This window comes from Macaca nemestrina, chromosome 14 (assembly GCF_043159975.1).
Source record: "Macaca nemestrina isolate mMacNem1 chromosome 14, mMacNem.hap1, whole genome shotgun sequence".
NCBI classification, from domain to species: domain Eukaryota; kingdom Metazoa; phylum Chordata; class Mammalia; order Primates; family Cercopithecidae; genus Macaca; species Macaca nemestrina.
The window spans coordinates 114790682-114806378 of record NC_092138.1 but is presented as its reverse complement, the minus strand read 5'-3'; the positions used below and the strand labels follow the sequence as shown (position 1 = coordinate 114806378).

The 15697-nt window shown below is 53.1% G+C and overlaps 1 protein-coding gene across 2 annotated transcripts in view; it reads left to right on the top strand.

Moving 5' to 3' along the window:
• LOC105471877 (sarcosine dehydrogenase) overlaps nucleotides 1–15697 on the top strand; it is a 63737-nt gene that overhangs the window by 30699 nt on the left and 17341 nt on the right. For both annotated transcript variants that reach the window (XM_071078562.1, XM_071078561.1), the window contains exons 13-16: nucleotides 2599–2682; nucleotides 4585–4698; nucleotides 11158–11296; nucleotides 13180–13293. In XM_071078562.1, the coding sequence (XP_070934663.1) occupies nucleotides 2599–2682; nucleotides 4585–4698; nucleotides 11158–11296; nucleotides 13180–13293 (451 nt within the window). The remainder of the gene's footprint in view (nucleotides 1–2598; nucleotides 2683–4584; nucleotides 4699–11157; nucleotides 11297–13179; nucleotides 13294–15697) is intronic.

The following is a 15697-nucleotide window of genomic DNA, read 5'->3' as shown; positions in this document are numbered from 1 at the left end:
CCAAAGACCCAGGAGCTCCTTCCCTGCATTCCCAGGCCCTGTCTCCATTCCTTCCCCCTCCCCGGCCATCTTGTGCTGGATGCTTTGCTTGCTGGGGTACAGGGGCTATGTCCTGAGCACTGGGGTGACTGGGGGATGATTACTGAACAGATGGATAGGCAGGGAGGCAAGAGGGCAGGCTCAGGAAGCAGGTGGCGGTTTAAACTGGAGAAGGGACCTCCCTCACCTGAGACTCCAGTGTCTGGCCCCATGAGAGATCCCAGTATTAGCTGCACCTCCTGGGGAGAGCCCAGAGTGGTCAGAGGGCTGGCTCCCAGGCTGCCCTGGCCCTTTGGTCTGGCTTGGTGGACCAGCTACGATCTGAGGCCACACACGGCCCTGGGGTCTCCCTAGCATGCCCCCGGGCCTATGATCAGTAATCACCCCCTTGCCCGTCCTGACAGTTCAGAAGCCGCCCTGGGTGAATGCAGGGTTTGCTCCCCTTGCAGTCAGCTCAGACGAATTCCTCAGAACTGAGCAGCTCTACCAAAGAAACTTGGCAAGGGCTGAAGCACACCCCTGCCCCCCAGGGAAATCTTCGTTCACCCACGCCTCGACTTCCCTTCTTAGCAGCCTTCTTGCGACACTTGACAGCCGCTTGTTTTCTTTCTTTCTTTTATAAAGAGGGGAGCCTGCCCTCTCTTAATGGGCTCTTGAGATGAACACTTTCCATCCTTGGAAAGGTGGCCCATGGGATGTCCCCATTGTTCACTGAGGGGTGGGTGGATCTTGTGCCCTCAATTGCTGCCCCCTCGGAATCCCAGGTGGGCGGGGAGGACATGTCCATGTCACTGATGAATGCTGTGGCCTTGGGCGTGCCTCCTCCTCCTCAGGACCTCGGGGATGGAGGGGAGGGCAGGTGCCATTGGGACAGGCCCTCAGCTGCCCATCTGGAACCAGATGCGGCCCCCGAGGCCCTCTCAGCCCTGGGCTTGGGTCCTCATTCCAGTCAGAGGGGGTGGCCCCTGGGTAGGGGCCCTTCCAAACCCGAGAGTGCGTATTCTTTTTTTTTCCCAAACCAAATTTATTTTTAAAGAAATCTCCCACTCTTTCTCTAGTGTGTTCATTGCATTCGTTGTTGTGATTAAGTAGGCAGATCTTGAAATGAGCCATTTTAACTGCTCTGAAGTGTATTATTCGGTGGTATTAAGTGCATTTGCAGTGCTGTGCAACCATTCCCACTATCCAGTTCCAGAACATGCTCATCATCCCACAGGGAAACACCATCCCCCGTAAACAGCCCTTCCTCATCTCCCTCTCGCCAGCCCTGGCAACCACTAAGCTGCTTTCGGTCTCTATGGATTTGCCTGTTCAGGTCACTTTGTATGCAGGGAATCATCCAATACATGACCTTTTGTGTCCGGCTTCATTCCTTGAGCATGTTTTCAAGGTTCATCCATGTCATAAAACGTGTCCAAATGTTGTTGCTTTTTATGGCTGAATAATACTCCACGGTGTAGGCAGACCTGCTTTCTCGCTCATCAGCTGAGGGCCACGTGGGTTCTCTCCCCTGTTTGGTGGTTGATAGAGCTCAGTGAACATGCGTGAACAGAATTCGTTTGCAACCCTCCTCTCAGTTCTCTTGTGCGTACTTGGGAGTGGAATTGCTGGGTCGTATGGTGCATCTTTCCGCGCGGGCAGCTACAGCAAAAGGCCACAGGTGCGGAGGCTTCAACAGACCTTTTTCTCTCACATTTCTGGAGACTCGGAGGTCCAAGATCAAGGTGTCGGCCGATGGCTTCCTGGAGAGGGCTCTCCTGGCTCGTAGTCGGCCACCTTCTCACTGTCCTCATGCAGCAGGGAGAGGGCCCTGGCGTCACTTCCTCCTCCTATAAGGGCTCCAGCTGTATGGGCTTAGGACCCACCCTGATGATTTCACTTAACCTAAAGATCCCATCTCCAAATACAGTCACGTCGGTGATTTCACTTAACCTAAAGATCCCATCTCCAAATACAGTCACGTCGGGGTTAGGGCTTTGACATACGAATTTATGTGGGGATGGGATTCCGTCCTTAGCAGATGGTAATTCTGCTAAGAGGAGGGTTCTCAGGGCAAGGGCAGATCAGGGCAGGTGGTAATTCTACAGATGAGGGTTATCGGGGCCAGGGCAGATGGGGCAGGTGCTATTCTATAGATGGGGGTTCTCAGGACGAGGGCAGATAGGGGAAGGTGATAATTCTACAGATGGAGGTTCTCAGGGTGAGGGCAGATGGGGCAGGTGGTAAGTCTATAGATGAGATTCCTGGGGCAAGGGCCGATCAGGGCAGATAATTCTATAGATGGGGTTTTGGGGGCAAGGGCAGATTGGGGCAGGTGGTAATTCTATAGATAGGGTTCTCAGGGCAAGGGCAGACGAGGCAGGTGGTCATTCTATGCATAGGGGTTCTCAGGGTGAAGCAGTGAGGGTAGCTGCAAACACTGGGCTGGGGACCTGGTTCTAAGAGTCAGGGCCTCCTTGCTCTCCGCACCTTGGGTGTAAAGTCGTGGATGTGGCACTCTGCCCTGTGCAGGGGTATCCAGCCCTTTGTGACAGGTGCCTGTTCCCCATTCCCGCTCAGGAACTCCTTGGACAAGGCTGCGTGTTCCAGGAGCGGCATGGCTGGGAGCGACCGGGATGGTTTCATCCCCAAGGCCCAGCTCCGGTGAGTAGCGCCTGCTGGGCTGTGCTGCCAGGAGGCCCTGCCCTGTCAACCCCCTTGCCCCTCTGCGTACCCCGTCCTTGCCCCTCCATGTACCCCGCCTCCCCAGGTGGCTCCACTGTTGTGATCAGTTATTCTGCACACGGGAAGCCGAGCCCCACCGACCTGCCCCCAAGGCTCGGTGCATTCTTTGTGCCATTCACGCAGACCCCACTCCTCGTCCGCCACCGCCAGGCCTTCCGTGGCCTAAGTGGTAAGGGCTGTGGGCAGAGCAGAAGGGGTGTCGCGCGGTGGGGAGACAGCAATAAGACTCAGGTTGCAGGAGGAATGGAGCGTCTTCTCCTAATTCTGTGCATCTATTTTTGGCCGCTCCGACGGTTGGTTTATGTCCGTACGAGGGTGGGCAGTGGGAGGGTTCATGCACCCAGAGTGCTCCATTTCCCAGTGGAGGTTTCACAGTGGCCTGGACTCTGGGCGTCCTCTGGGGCCTCCCACGGACCTGGGTCCTGAGAGAGAGAGAGGAACAAAGGCAGTCCTGCTGTGACACCTGGGACCCAGGCACTCGGGAGCAGGCGATGCGAGGCCTTAAGGCCAGCTGAGGGGTAGCATTTGGTCCAGATTTACAGAAATCAAAATCCCCTTCCCAGGGTTGCATCTCACCAGTCCCCTCTGGTGCACCCACCTTCCATCCCCATGGCAACCCACAGCCCAGGACAGGTTCCAGAGCTCCAGGGCATCTGGAGGGGAGACGGGAACCAGAGCTGGCTAATGGGGCCTCGGCTCTGGGGTCAGAGTCTCGCAGGTCATCGTCTCTTCTCCTGCTGGCCTCTGGGGACATGCAGTCCTCATGAACCCTGCGGGGAGGAGGGGTCTGGGCAGACCCTTTCTTAAAGCGCAGCCCACTGTGTTCCAGTCAGATCTGGCCCTGGAAGCCCCTCTCCCCTCTCCTTGGGCAAGAAGAGGAGAGGAGAGAGTCAGGAACACACCCCAGGTCCTAAGAAGGGCAGATTTTGCACCCCCACCCGGGAGCCAGCCTGGGTGCCCAGGACACCTTGGCAGGGCTGCAGTGGGTGGGATGTCCCTGCTGGGGAGGGAGGGGACTCCACGCGGAGATGCCAGCAAACCCTTACTCCTTTACAACCTCACACTGGCTCCCACCTGTGTATGAAGAGCAGGTGAGGCTTGGGCGGGCCGGCAGGGCTGGCGGCCCTGGGAGGCAAGAATTGCCCGCACCTGCATTCACAGCTGTGCTGTGCCAGTAGTTAGGAGGGCACGTGGGGGGTTTTCTGCAGGAGCAGAGGCCAGGGAGGGGCATGGGGCTGTGGGGTGTCTGAGAGAGAGGCAGATCCCAGGGAGGCCAAGGCCATGGCAGAGAAGCTGGACTCTGGAGCCCACACACCTGCCTGGCTTCATGCCACTGCCCCGTCTGGGTCTTGTCTGTGCCCTTGGGCGAGATGTAACTTCTCTGCGCCTCAGTTTCCTCATCTGTAGAAAGGGGCACCCCTGGTAGGAGCATAAGGCACTTCCCACAGGGCCTGGCCCAGAGCAGGAGCTGGGCCTGGGATTGCGGTGGCTCCAGGGAGCAGCCCTGGCTGAGGTCCTGAGTAACCGCTTCTCCCTGTCATTCCCCACTTTGGGTGCATCCAGCTTCTCCTCCAGCCTCCTGGGCCCTGGCTGGGCTCTCAGACCCACCAGGGAACACTGCTGCCTCCTTTGTGCTACTGTTTTGCTTGGACCTCATGGGAGCCCCCTGCCCGTGTCCACAACACACTGGCACTTACTGCAGGGCTCTCCGAGGGCAGGGCCAGGCCTGTCTCCATCACAGCCCCAGAGGGACCCCGCTCTGGGAAGGGAAGCCAGGAAGGACCAGAGAGGGAGGCCGAGGACCAAGTCTCTTCTTCCCAGGTCCTCGAGTACGACTACTACGGGGCTTACGGAAGCCGCCCGCATGAGGACTACGCCTACCGCAGGCTGCTGGCGGACGAGTACACCTTTGACTTCCCGCCCCACCACGACACGGTGCGTAGCTGGGGGTCCACCGCGGGGGTCCGTCTCTCTCCCTGTCCCTCAGATGAGCCTCCCATCGCGCAGGCCCTAGTCTGGCCCTGCGGGGGCTCCCCTCCCCCAGGAGTCTCTTCAGGCTCGGCATTCATGCTTTTTTCGGCTGACTCCATTTTGAGGAGGAATCATGCGTTTTCCTCTCCCCGCTCCTCCCTCTGTACCGAGATTTTGCCAGCAGCCAGGCCTGAGCGGAAGTGGTGCTGCTGGGGATGGGGTGAGGTGGGGGCTGAGACTACGGGCTGGGGCCCGGCGGGGCTGCACTGCTCTGAGCCTCCCCCTCCCGCTCTCCAGAGCTGCTCTGAGGCTGGCATGAGAAGTGGTGGGGGAAGGGGTTTCTCCTTACTGGAAGCCAGCACAGAGCAGAGCCAGGACAAGGTGACCGGAGGCTCCTGGGCATCAGGCCCCGTATGGGCCCCTGCAAGAGACAAGCAGAGGGAACCAGAGCCGGGAGGGCCGTGGCCTGGAGTCTGCTTGCTGTTCCTCTTGCTCCAAAGTGGGCAGGCGAGGCTGGTCACACGGGGCAGCTGGCAGCCTATCGCCCCTGCCTGGGGACCTGGCTCCCACGTGCAGGGGGTGGAGGTGAGGAGTCTGGGGGTCTTCTCCCCTGCAGCAGCCTGTACCACACAGGGGCGTTCTCCCTGGCAGCTGTCCCAGAAGGAGTGAGGCCAGCGTCTGCCCTGGCCTGCCCAGCCGTGTGGTCAAGTGCTCACAGGTGGAGCACAGCTCTTGTCCCTGTGCCACCCCAGGGATATGCGTGACATCTCATCGCAAATCTGACATAGGAGCAGAGCCCAGGCCTGAGCCCAGAGTCTCAGAGCCCAGGGACAGCTTAGGAGGCATCCATGAGGGGGTTCCTTCCTGGGGTCTCTGGGACAGTCACAAGCCTGGCTTCGATAGGGTCTGACCCTGGGGTTGCCTTGAAGGGCCCAGCTTGGGTTCATGCTTTGCTGTCAGTGTCTTGACATTCTTCATGGTCTTTGAACAAGGGTCCCACTGGGTCCCGCACTGGGTTCTGTAGCCAGTCCTGAAGGGAAGAAACCGTTCATTTCCACCATCTCCCCCAAAGCTTGCTCTAGTGGCAGAACATCTGTTCAAGGCGTCGGAAGAGGGGGCTCCTACAGGAAGGAGGAGGCGTGTGTGTCATGAAACGCCCGAGCAGCAGGGCCGGCTCAGTGCCCGAGTCCCTCGTCGCTGCCTCCCGGCGAGTGCTCAGGGCTCCGTCTGGCACCTCCGCACCCACAGCTTCTAAAGCCTGTGGGACTCTGGCCCTCGAGGATGTGGGAGCTCGGGGGAGATGCCAACTTGGCTTTGTGGCTTCATCTAGCCTCCGCAAACATGCCTGAAGCCATCCTAAAGCACGAAACGCGTGCTTGTTCTTGGCGCTGGCAGCTTCCCCGGCCCGCTAGAGGAGCCCAGTGCGGGAGACTGCTGAGGGTTTTGGTCTGCAGCCCCGGTGGCATCAGCAAAGGCACACCAGAAACCAACAAAGGGGAACCCTGTCCTGAAGGACAGTGATGCCTGCCGGGGCTGGAGAAGCCATGGAGAGCTCAGGAGGCAGACGGTCCCTGTGGTGTGCTGGTAACAGCTTAACAACCAGCTCTCTGGGGCAGAGGGGAGGAAGCTGGCTCTGCAGCACTGGCCAATTTCCCTGATGTAAATACTTTCTCCATGGCTGATTTCAATCCAGTCCGCCAATGAGGCGTCACTGAATGCAGAGCTGGGCAGGGTTCTGTGTGACCAGCTCTCAGGGTCAGTGCACCCCTGCACAGCCTGGTTGGACCGTAGCTCTGCCACTGCCCGGCTGTGCCACCATCCCTGGCCTCCCTGAGTGCATGAGGGGTAATATGAGTTCCCTCGTGGAAACTCATAGGGAGTTTGGGAGGAGATGAAACAGCTGCCCGACACACGGCAACTGTTCAGGAAGCTGTGGTTGTTGCTGTCATGGTTATTTTTTCCCCATAATAACAATGAGGTGGGCACATCTGCTCAGCAGTGGCGGGCATGTTGAGCCCTGAAGGGGAAGACCAAGTAGAAAATACAGTGAAGAATAGAAGACTCTGAAAATCTCACCCAGGCATTTGTAAATCTGGGGAAGGAAATAGGGAGTGATGGGGTGTGTGTGTGTGTGTGTGTGTGTGTGTATTTTTTAAAAAACAGCTTTATCGAGATCTAATTCACATACTATATAATTTATTCATTTAAAGGGTACAACTCAATGTTTTTTAGTGAGTTCACAGGGTTGTGCAACCATCACCACGATCTAGTTTTAGAACTTTTTAATCTCCCAGCAAAAAAAGATACCCCATACCCCACCCTATCCCTAACCCAGGGCAACCCTACTCTACTTTCTGTCTCTGTAGATATATCTAGTTTGTATATTTCACACAAGTAGAATCATAAACTATGTGTCCTTTTGTGATCAACTTCTTCCGCTTAGTGTGATAGTCTCAAGGTACATCCATGTTGTGTGTGTCAGCATTTCATTCCTCTTTTTTTTTGAGATGGAGTCTTGCTCTGTTGCCCAGGCTGGAGTGCCGTGGTGTGCTCTCGGCTCACTGCAACCTCCACCTCCCAGGTTCAAGCAATTCTCCTGCCTCAGCCTCCCAAGTAGCTGGGATTACAGTCACCTGTCACCACGCCCAACTAATTTTTGTATTTTTAGGAGAGATGAGGTTTTGCTGTTTTGGCGAGGCTGGTCTCGAACTCCTGAGCTCAGGTGATCCACCTGCCTTGGCCTCCCAAAGTGCTGGGATTACAGACATGAGCCACCAGGCCCGGCCACTTCATTCTTTTTTATTCCAATAATATTCCATTGTATGGACCCATCATATTTTACTTATCCATTGATCCATTGGTGGACATCGGAGTTGTTTTCACTTTTGAATTCCTATGAGCAGTGCTACTGTGAACATCCATGTACCAGGTGTTGTATGCATGTATGTTATCATTTCTCATGGGTGTGTAACTAGGCCTGGGTCAAGTGGTATCCCTGTTTAACATTTTGAGGGAATGCCAACTGTTCTCCAAAGTAGCTGTACCACATTACATTCCCCACCACAGTGCAAGAGGATTCCAGTGTCTCCACATCCTCGCCAACACTCATTATTATCTGACTTTTTGATTCTAGCCATCCTGGTGGGTGTGAAATGGCATTTCATTATGGTTTCGAATTGCATTTCTGGAACAACTAATGATGTTGAGCACATTTTCATGGGCCTGTTGTCCACTTGCATATATTCTATGGAGAAATGTCTGTTCAGATCCTTTGTCCCTTTTAAAATTGGGTTATTTGTCTTGCTCCTCCTCCTCCTCCTCCCCCCGCCTCCTTCTTTCTCCTTCTCCTTCTCCTTCTTCTTCTTTCTTCTTCTTCTCCTCCTCCTCCTCCTCTTTCTCCTCCTCCTCCTCCTCCTCCTCCTCTTATTTGAGACGGAGTTTCACTCTTGTTGCCCAGGCTGGAGTGCAATGACGTGATCTCGGCTCACTGCAACCTCCGCCTCCCAGGTTCAAGCAATGCTGCTGCCTCAGCCTCCTGAGTAGCTGGGATCACAGGCGTGTACCACCATGCCCAGCTAATTTTGTATTTTTAATAGAGATGGGATTTCTCCATGTTGGCCAGGCTGGTCTTGAACTCCTGACCTCAGGTGATCTGCCTGCCTCGGCCTCCCAAAGTGCTGGGATTACAGGCGTGAGCCACCGCACCCGACTGTCTTTTTATTGTTGGGTTGCAAATGTTTTTATGTAGTTTAGATACAAGTCCCTTATCAGATCTGTAATGTGCACACACTCTCCGCATCCTGTGGTTGTCCTATCTCTTCCTTGCTGGCATTGTTTCCAGCTTTTAAAATGTTGGTGCTGTCCAGTTCATCTCTATATTTTTCTTTTGTCGCTTGTGGTTCTGGTAACATGTCTAAGAACCTAACTGAAGGTAAAAAACATTTATGTTTTCTTCTAAGACTTTTACAGTCTTTGCTTTTACACTTAGGTCTAGGGTCCATGAAAATTAATTTTTGTGCATGGTGTGAGGTCGGGTCCAGCCACATTCTTTTGCATGTGGCTACCCAGTTGGCCCAGCACTAGCTGTTGAAAAGATTGCTCTCCCTTTGGAATTGTCTTGGCACCCCTAGTTGGCACCCCTAGTTGAAAATCAATTGACTGTAAAGATGAGGGCTTATTGCTGGACTCTCAGTCCTATTCCACTGATCTGTAGGTCTATTCTTATTTAGTACCTCACTGTCTTGATTACGTAGCTTTGTATTTTAATAGCAAGTTTGGAATCAAGAAGTGTGAATTCTGCAACTTTATTTTTCCTTTTCAATATTGTTTTGAGTATTCTTGGCCCCTTTGAATCTCCATGTGAATTTTAGGATTGGCTAGTCAATTTCTGCAAATAAACCAGCTGAGAATTTTGATAGGAACTGTGTTAGGTCTGTAGATCTGTTTGGGGTTTATTGTCATTTCAACAATAGTAAGTCTTTTGTTTCATGAACATGGGATGTCTTTCCACTTATTTAGGTCTTCTTTCATTTATTTAAAAAAATGTAGGTTTTAGGATATAAGTTTTGGACTTTTAAATTAAATTTATTCCTAAGCATTTTATTATCTTGATGATACTATAAATAGAATTTTTTAAAACTTCCTTTTGAGATTGTTCATTGCTAATATAGAAATACAATAGTTTTTTGTATGTTTTTATATATTGACCTTCTATCCTGCAACCTTGTTAAACTATTTTATTAGTTCTAGCAGTTTTTTTTTTTTTTTTTTTAGTGGATTCCTTAGGATTTCCTACATACAAGATACTGTAATTGGCAGATAGGGATGTTTTTATTTCTTCTTTTCTTATCTGGATGCCTCTTATTTTTCTTTTCCTGCCTAATTGCCCTGGCTAGAGCTTCCAGTACAATGTTGAATAGAGTGGTAAGAATGGACCCCCATCTTGTTCCTGATCTTTCATCATGAAGTATCATGTTTGCTATGTGATTTTTGTAGGTGTCTTTCATCAGGTGAGGGAAGCTCCCTTATATTCCTAGTTTGTTGTGCGTTTTTATCATGAACAGGTAAATTTTGTCAAATACTTTTCTGTATCTATTGGAGGATCAGATGGTTTTGTCCTTTGTTCTCTTAATATGTTGCATTACATCAATTGATTTTTGAATGTTAAACCAACCTCACGTTCCTGGGACCAATCCCATTGATTGTGGTGTGTAATCTCTTCCTATGTTGTTGGATTTGATTTGCTAGTATTTTATTGAGGATTTTTTTTGCGTGTGTCTATATTTGTAAGAAATATTGGTCTGTAGCTTTCTTATAATATCTTTTTCTGCTTTTGGCATCAGGGTAATGCTGGCCTCCTAGAGTGAATTGGCAAGTAATTCCTATTCATATTTTTTGGAAGAGTTTGGGAAAAATGGGTATTAGTTCTTCTTTGACTGTTTGGTAAAATTCATCAGGGAAGCCATCTGGACCTGGGATTATGGACAATTTTTCAATGACAAATTCCATCTCTTTTTTGTTTTGGTTCTATTAAGATTTGTCATGTCTTCATTCTGTTTCAGTAATTTGTGTGTTTCTAGGAATTTGTCCATTTCGTGTCTAGTCTGTTGGCATTCGGTTGTTCATAAAGTTCCCTCAGAATCCCTTTTATTTCTCTAGGGTAGGCATGATATCCTCTCTTTCATTCCTGATTTTAGCACTTTGAGTCCTCTCATTTTCTCTGTCACTCTAGCTAGAAGTTTGTCAATTTTGTTGACCTTTTCAAACATCAGCTTTTTGTTTTGCTGTTTTTTTCTATTTTTCTATTCTTATTTATTTCTGTTCTAACATTTCATTCCTTCTGCTTGCTTTGGGTTTAATTATACTCTTTTTCTGGTGCCTCAAAGTGGAAGATCAGGCTATTGATTTGAGGTCGTCTTTTGTAATACAATCACACACAAGCAGAAATTTCTCCGTGAGCATTGCTTTAGCTGCATCTCATAAGTGGTTTTGTGTTGTGCTTTCATTTTCATTTAATTCAGTAACTTCTAATTCCCTTTGTGAATCTTTGATCCATTGGTTCTTTAGCAGTGTGTTGTATAATTTCCACTTATTTGTGAATTTTCCAATTTTTCTTCAGCTACTGATTTCTAATTTAATTACATCTTGGTCAGAGGACATCCTTTATATGATTTCAACCTTTTTGAATTTATTGAGCCTTGTTTTGTGGCTTAGCATATAATCTATCCTGGGGAGCATGTCCTGTGCTTGAGAAGCGTGTGTCACAGTGTGCACCTGAGCTGAGAAGGGCTTGGTTGGGCTGGAAGAGAGGGAGGGGAGGCTCAGTACAGGTGTGTTGGAAAGAGCCCCCGTTCTCCACGTTCTTGAGGAAGAAGCACACCCCAAAGGCCCCCGCGGCATTCCCACCTCCCTGGAACTTTTCAGATCAAGAAGGAGTGTCTGGCCTGCAGAGGGGCCGCCGCTGTATTTGACATGTCCTACTTTGGGAAGTTCTACCTGGTGGGACTGGATGCAAGGAAGGCTGCCGACTGGCTGTTCTCCGCAGATGTCAGCCGACCTCCAGGTATGGAGTCTGGGGTTGGAACACATGTTCCTGTCACTCCATGGGCATAGCTTCAGGCACTGAGATGAACTGGCAAGCCACCCAGTCCCCTCGGGCACCCTGAGCACACTGCTCCTTGCCCTCACCTGGCCTTGGGCCCCCTTGTCCAGCCCCGTTTGCCCCATCCCAGACCCCAGGCCCTCATTACTTTCCTCCACCTCTCCCTCCCACCCTCCTTCTCCTCCCCACCTCTGGCTTCCTCTCTACTCTGTTCCAGACAGGATGTGTGGCAGTTGGCCCTCAGCCACCTCTCTCCTGGGACTGGGGGGCCCAGTCCCCGCCATGCTCTCACAGGTGGGATTGCCAGAATTAAATAGAAACACAGGATGCTCAGCTACATTGGAATTTTGGATACATAATGACTCATTTTTAATATAAGTATGTCCCAAGCCATATTTGGGACATACTTGGGATCTTCATCTGCCTTTTCGTCACCCACCCACCCAAAAGCTCACGCATCCCCGTCTTCATGAGTGTCCTGGGCTGCCAGAACAGAGGATCACAAACCTGGCGGCTTAAAACAACTGCAATTTATTGTCACGGTTGTGGAAACTGGAGGTCAAAATGAGGGTGTCTGTACCTGACACTCTGCAGAGGACCCTTCCTTGCTCTTCCAGCTGCTGGTGGTGGCAGGGAATCTTGGCCTTCCTTGGCGTGCAGCTGCGTCACTGCAGTCTCTGCCTGTGTCACAAGGCCTTCTCCAGGTGTTCTCTTTTGTGTGTGTGTGTGTGTGTGTGTGTGTGTTTTTTCCGAGATGGAGTCTCGCTCTGTCGCTCAGGCTGGAGTGCAATGGCGTGATCTCGGCTCACTGCAACCTCCACCTCCTGGGTCCAAGTGATTCTCATGCCTCAGCCTCCTGAGTAGCTGGGATTACAGGCGCCCACCACCACGCCCAGCTAATTTTTTGTATTTTTAGTAGAGACAGGGTTTTGCCACGTTGGCCAGGCTGGTCTGAAACTCCTGACCTCAGGTGATCCTCCTGCTTCGGCCTCCCAAAGTGCTGGGATTACAGGCGTGAGTCACCGCTCCCGGCCGTGTTCTCCACTTATAAGGACAGCAGTCAGATTACATGAGGGCCCACACTAATGACCTCACTTTAACCTGATCACATATCCAAAGACCCCATTTCCAAGTAAGATCACATTCCCAGTCCTGGGGTGAGGACTTTCACGTATCTTTTAGGGGGGACACAATTCAACCCCTAACATCATCTCTCCAGCCAGCCAACCAACAAACTCACTCCCCAGACTCCTGAGCACCTGCTGCTCACCTCCCATTAATCCAGCCACCCACTCAGTCTTCCATCCACCCATCCGCCAGCCCACACATCCCTGTTTCGCCATACATCTGTTCCCCCTTCTACTCACCCACTCCCTTCCTCCCATCCATCTGCCCACCTTCCCATCTGTCCATCCATCCTCCATCCACAAAGTAATTTATGCCACAGACATTTATGGAGTCTTCTCCGGTTCCAGGCACGGTGCTAGGAGCCCCAGAATGAATGGGGGACATGAATCCTGTCCCTAGAAACTTCTCAGCATGGTGGTGGATGGGTGGGAGGGGCCAGTGCCAAGGCATTTCAAGAAGAAAGAAGTTTCCTTCCCACAAGGGTGGCGGTGATGGGACGACCTGCCCAAGGCCAGTCGTCTCTGGGTCATTCAGCTGAAAATGGCATCCCTGGGCTGAGGGGCTCTCCAGGTCACCTCCCAGTAGGGCATCCTGTCTGGGAGTTATCTAGCCTCTGCGACAAGGAGCTGCCGCTGTGAGCGGCCCTGGGGAAACTGAGGCAGCACAGACCTGGCTGGGGCCTCAGCACAGACCCGGCTTCCTTCTCCCTCTCGCAGGCTCCACCGTGTACACTTGCATGCTCAACCACCGTGGGGGCACCGAGAGTGACCTGACTGTCAGCCGCCTGGCACCCAGCCACCAGGCCTCCCCACTGGCCCCCGCCTTTGAAGGTATGGGATGCTTCTGTGTGTGTGGCGCTGTGACTGCGGCCTGCTCTGTGGACTGGTGGTTGTGGACAGGGCGGGATGGATGGGATGAGCTGCTGACGGCAGCTCTGTCGTTAGCTGTTGTGCCCACTGTGGTCAGGGCTGGGAGATTAGAGGTCTCGTTTCAGGCTAAATGCGGGCTTTGTTCAGGCGGCACTGCTGGAGCTCCCAGTACTCAATGATTGCATCTCTGAACCTGTCCACACTGCTGCGTTTCGGAGTGGCTGCAGCGTGGGCGTGCTCAGCTCGGTTGCCCGGAACAGAGCGTGCCAATGCTGGGCCGTGCCTCCCACTCCAAGCAGTCGGCTCCTTTCTGCCACTGACATCCTTGCTGGGTTGACTTCTCAGGCCTGTGTGACCCCCTAGTCTGAGGCTTGGATAGGCCCTTAGAAGATGTCCGGTTCGGGGCCCACGCCAATGCCTGATTGCCCTCTGCAGTCCCTCTATGTCTGCTTGCATGCCCTCCGTGACGGGTAGCTCAGTACCCTCATGCCTTGTTTGCTCAGCCCCGACTGTTACCCAGAGCCAGGACCTGCCTCCTGTCCCTTCGGCTCCCTGATCCTGCCCTGGGTTCACACAGGAGCCATCTGATCTCTCGTCCTGTAACCCATCCCCACCAGGGATGAAGAAGCAGAGAGGGAAACATTCTCTTTCTCCAAGAAGGGGCATTGTCGCCTCTGGGACGGGATTTGCACAGGGGAAGGTGCTGACTGTGCAGCTCTCTGTGCTGTCCCCGGGGCAGGGGCGCAGTCAGTGGGGAGGGCTCAGCCTGTTCAGAAGAGCTGGCATCTCCTGGTTCTTGACCTGACTCCGTGCTGCTGGCAAATGTAGTTGTTTCCTCACTGGGACTCGGTCAGTGTCGAGCCCCAGCTTGGGCACTGGGGGAGAGAGGCAAGGGGAGAAAGGGGTTCATTCATGATCAGCTCATAACCCGCTCCTTCAGCAGCATTCCCTGAGCACCGACTGTGGGTCAGACTCGGTTTGAGGCAGGGAGAACCCAGCAATGAACCAAGCACAGAAGGTTATGGCCCATGTGGAGTTTCTATCTCTGGTGGGAGGAAACAGGATTAAAAAAAAAAAAAGAATAAGTGGAAGGTGTAGGATGTAAGATGGGTCAAGAGGAAAAATGATAGACCAGAGCGGGTGGGATACTGGGGGCCAGGGTGGGAAGACTGCGTTCCTCACTGCCCAGGGGTCTTTGAGGCTGGGGGCTGGCGGGGACTCCTGGACCTCTGGGGTTCTGCCAAAAGCAGGGAGTAGTGAGGTGAGCCCTGCAGTCCCGAGGCTAGTGGCAGAGATGAGGCTGCGAGTGTGAGCGAGGGGTCCTGTGGGGTGCGCAGAGCTCGCCCACCCCTTCCGTCTTGCCGTCGGTGACATGGAGGCTGAGAGAGCCATGTGCTGACCCAGAGCACCTGTGCTTCATGGATCCGTGAGCTCATTCCTTCCCTCATTCCCTCAACAGTCCTTGCGGAGCCCGTACTGTGCAGCAGCACCAGGGCAGCCAGAGCTGGGAGGAGTTGAAGGAGGCTGGTGCGGCTTCAGGGACTCCATAGTGGGCTGTGTGTGCGGATGGGGACAGGAAGGGCTCCGTAACACCTGGAGGGGGATATTGCAAGGGGATGGGAAAGAGTGAGGTGTTAGGGAAGGTCGTGTGAAGCCGCTGAGCTGGGATGAGCAAGGCTTCCTGGAGGAGATGGCCAGCCTGAGCTTGGAAGGGTGGGTAGGAGCTGCTGGCTACAAGGGTGTGTTGGTGAGAACCAGTGTGACCTGCCCATCGCTGGTCCTCTCTGGGTCATTCAGCCAAAATGGCATCTCTGAGCTGAGAGGAGTGATACCCGTAAGGAGCTGGGCATCAGCCCCCAGGAGAGGGGCGGCCCAGGCACAGCCCATAACCACAGACTTAGCGAGTCTAGCTGAGGAGACAGTAGAGGGGCCAAAATGAGGTCACAGGTCACCAAAATCCTGGCCAGGCCCTGCCACTGCCTGGCTCAGTGAACTGCCTCCCTCAGCCTCAGTTTCCCCCATCTGTGAAATGGAGTGAGGAAGACGCGCCTCCCGGAACTGCTATGGAGAATTGTGTCAGAGCCTGGGGGGTGCTGGGGGGGCTGGGGACCAGCCTCCCTGAGCCTCAGTTTCCCTGACTGGGGAATGAGGACCTTGCTCGTCCCCCCTCATCAGGGGAAGCTGTCAGGAAAGTGCTTTGAACGCTGAGCCATCTCCCGGTGTTGCACAATTAGCTTTCCAGAGGTTTCTGGTGGATTCCTAGAGCTGAGGGCTGGGGATCACCGGTGCTGATTGTCGGGAAGGTTTGCACTTGGTGGGTGTGGAGTTAGCACAGTGAGTCACATCCCCCAGGGCTCTGCGGGGC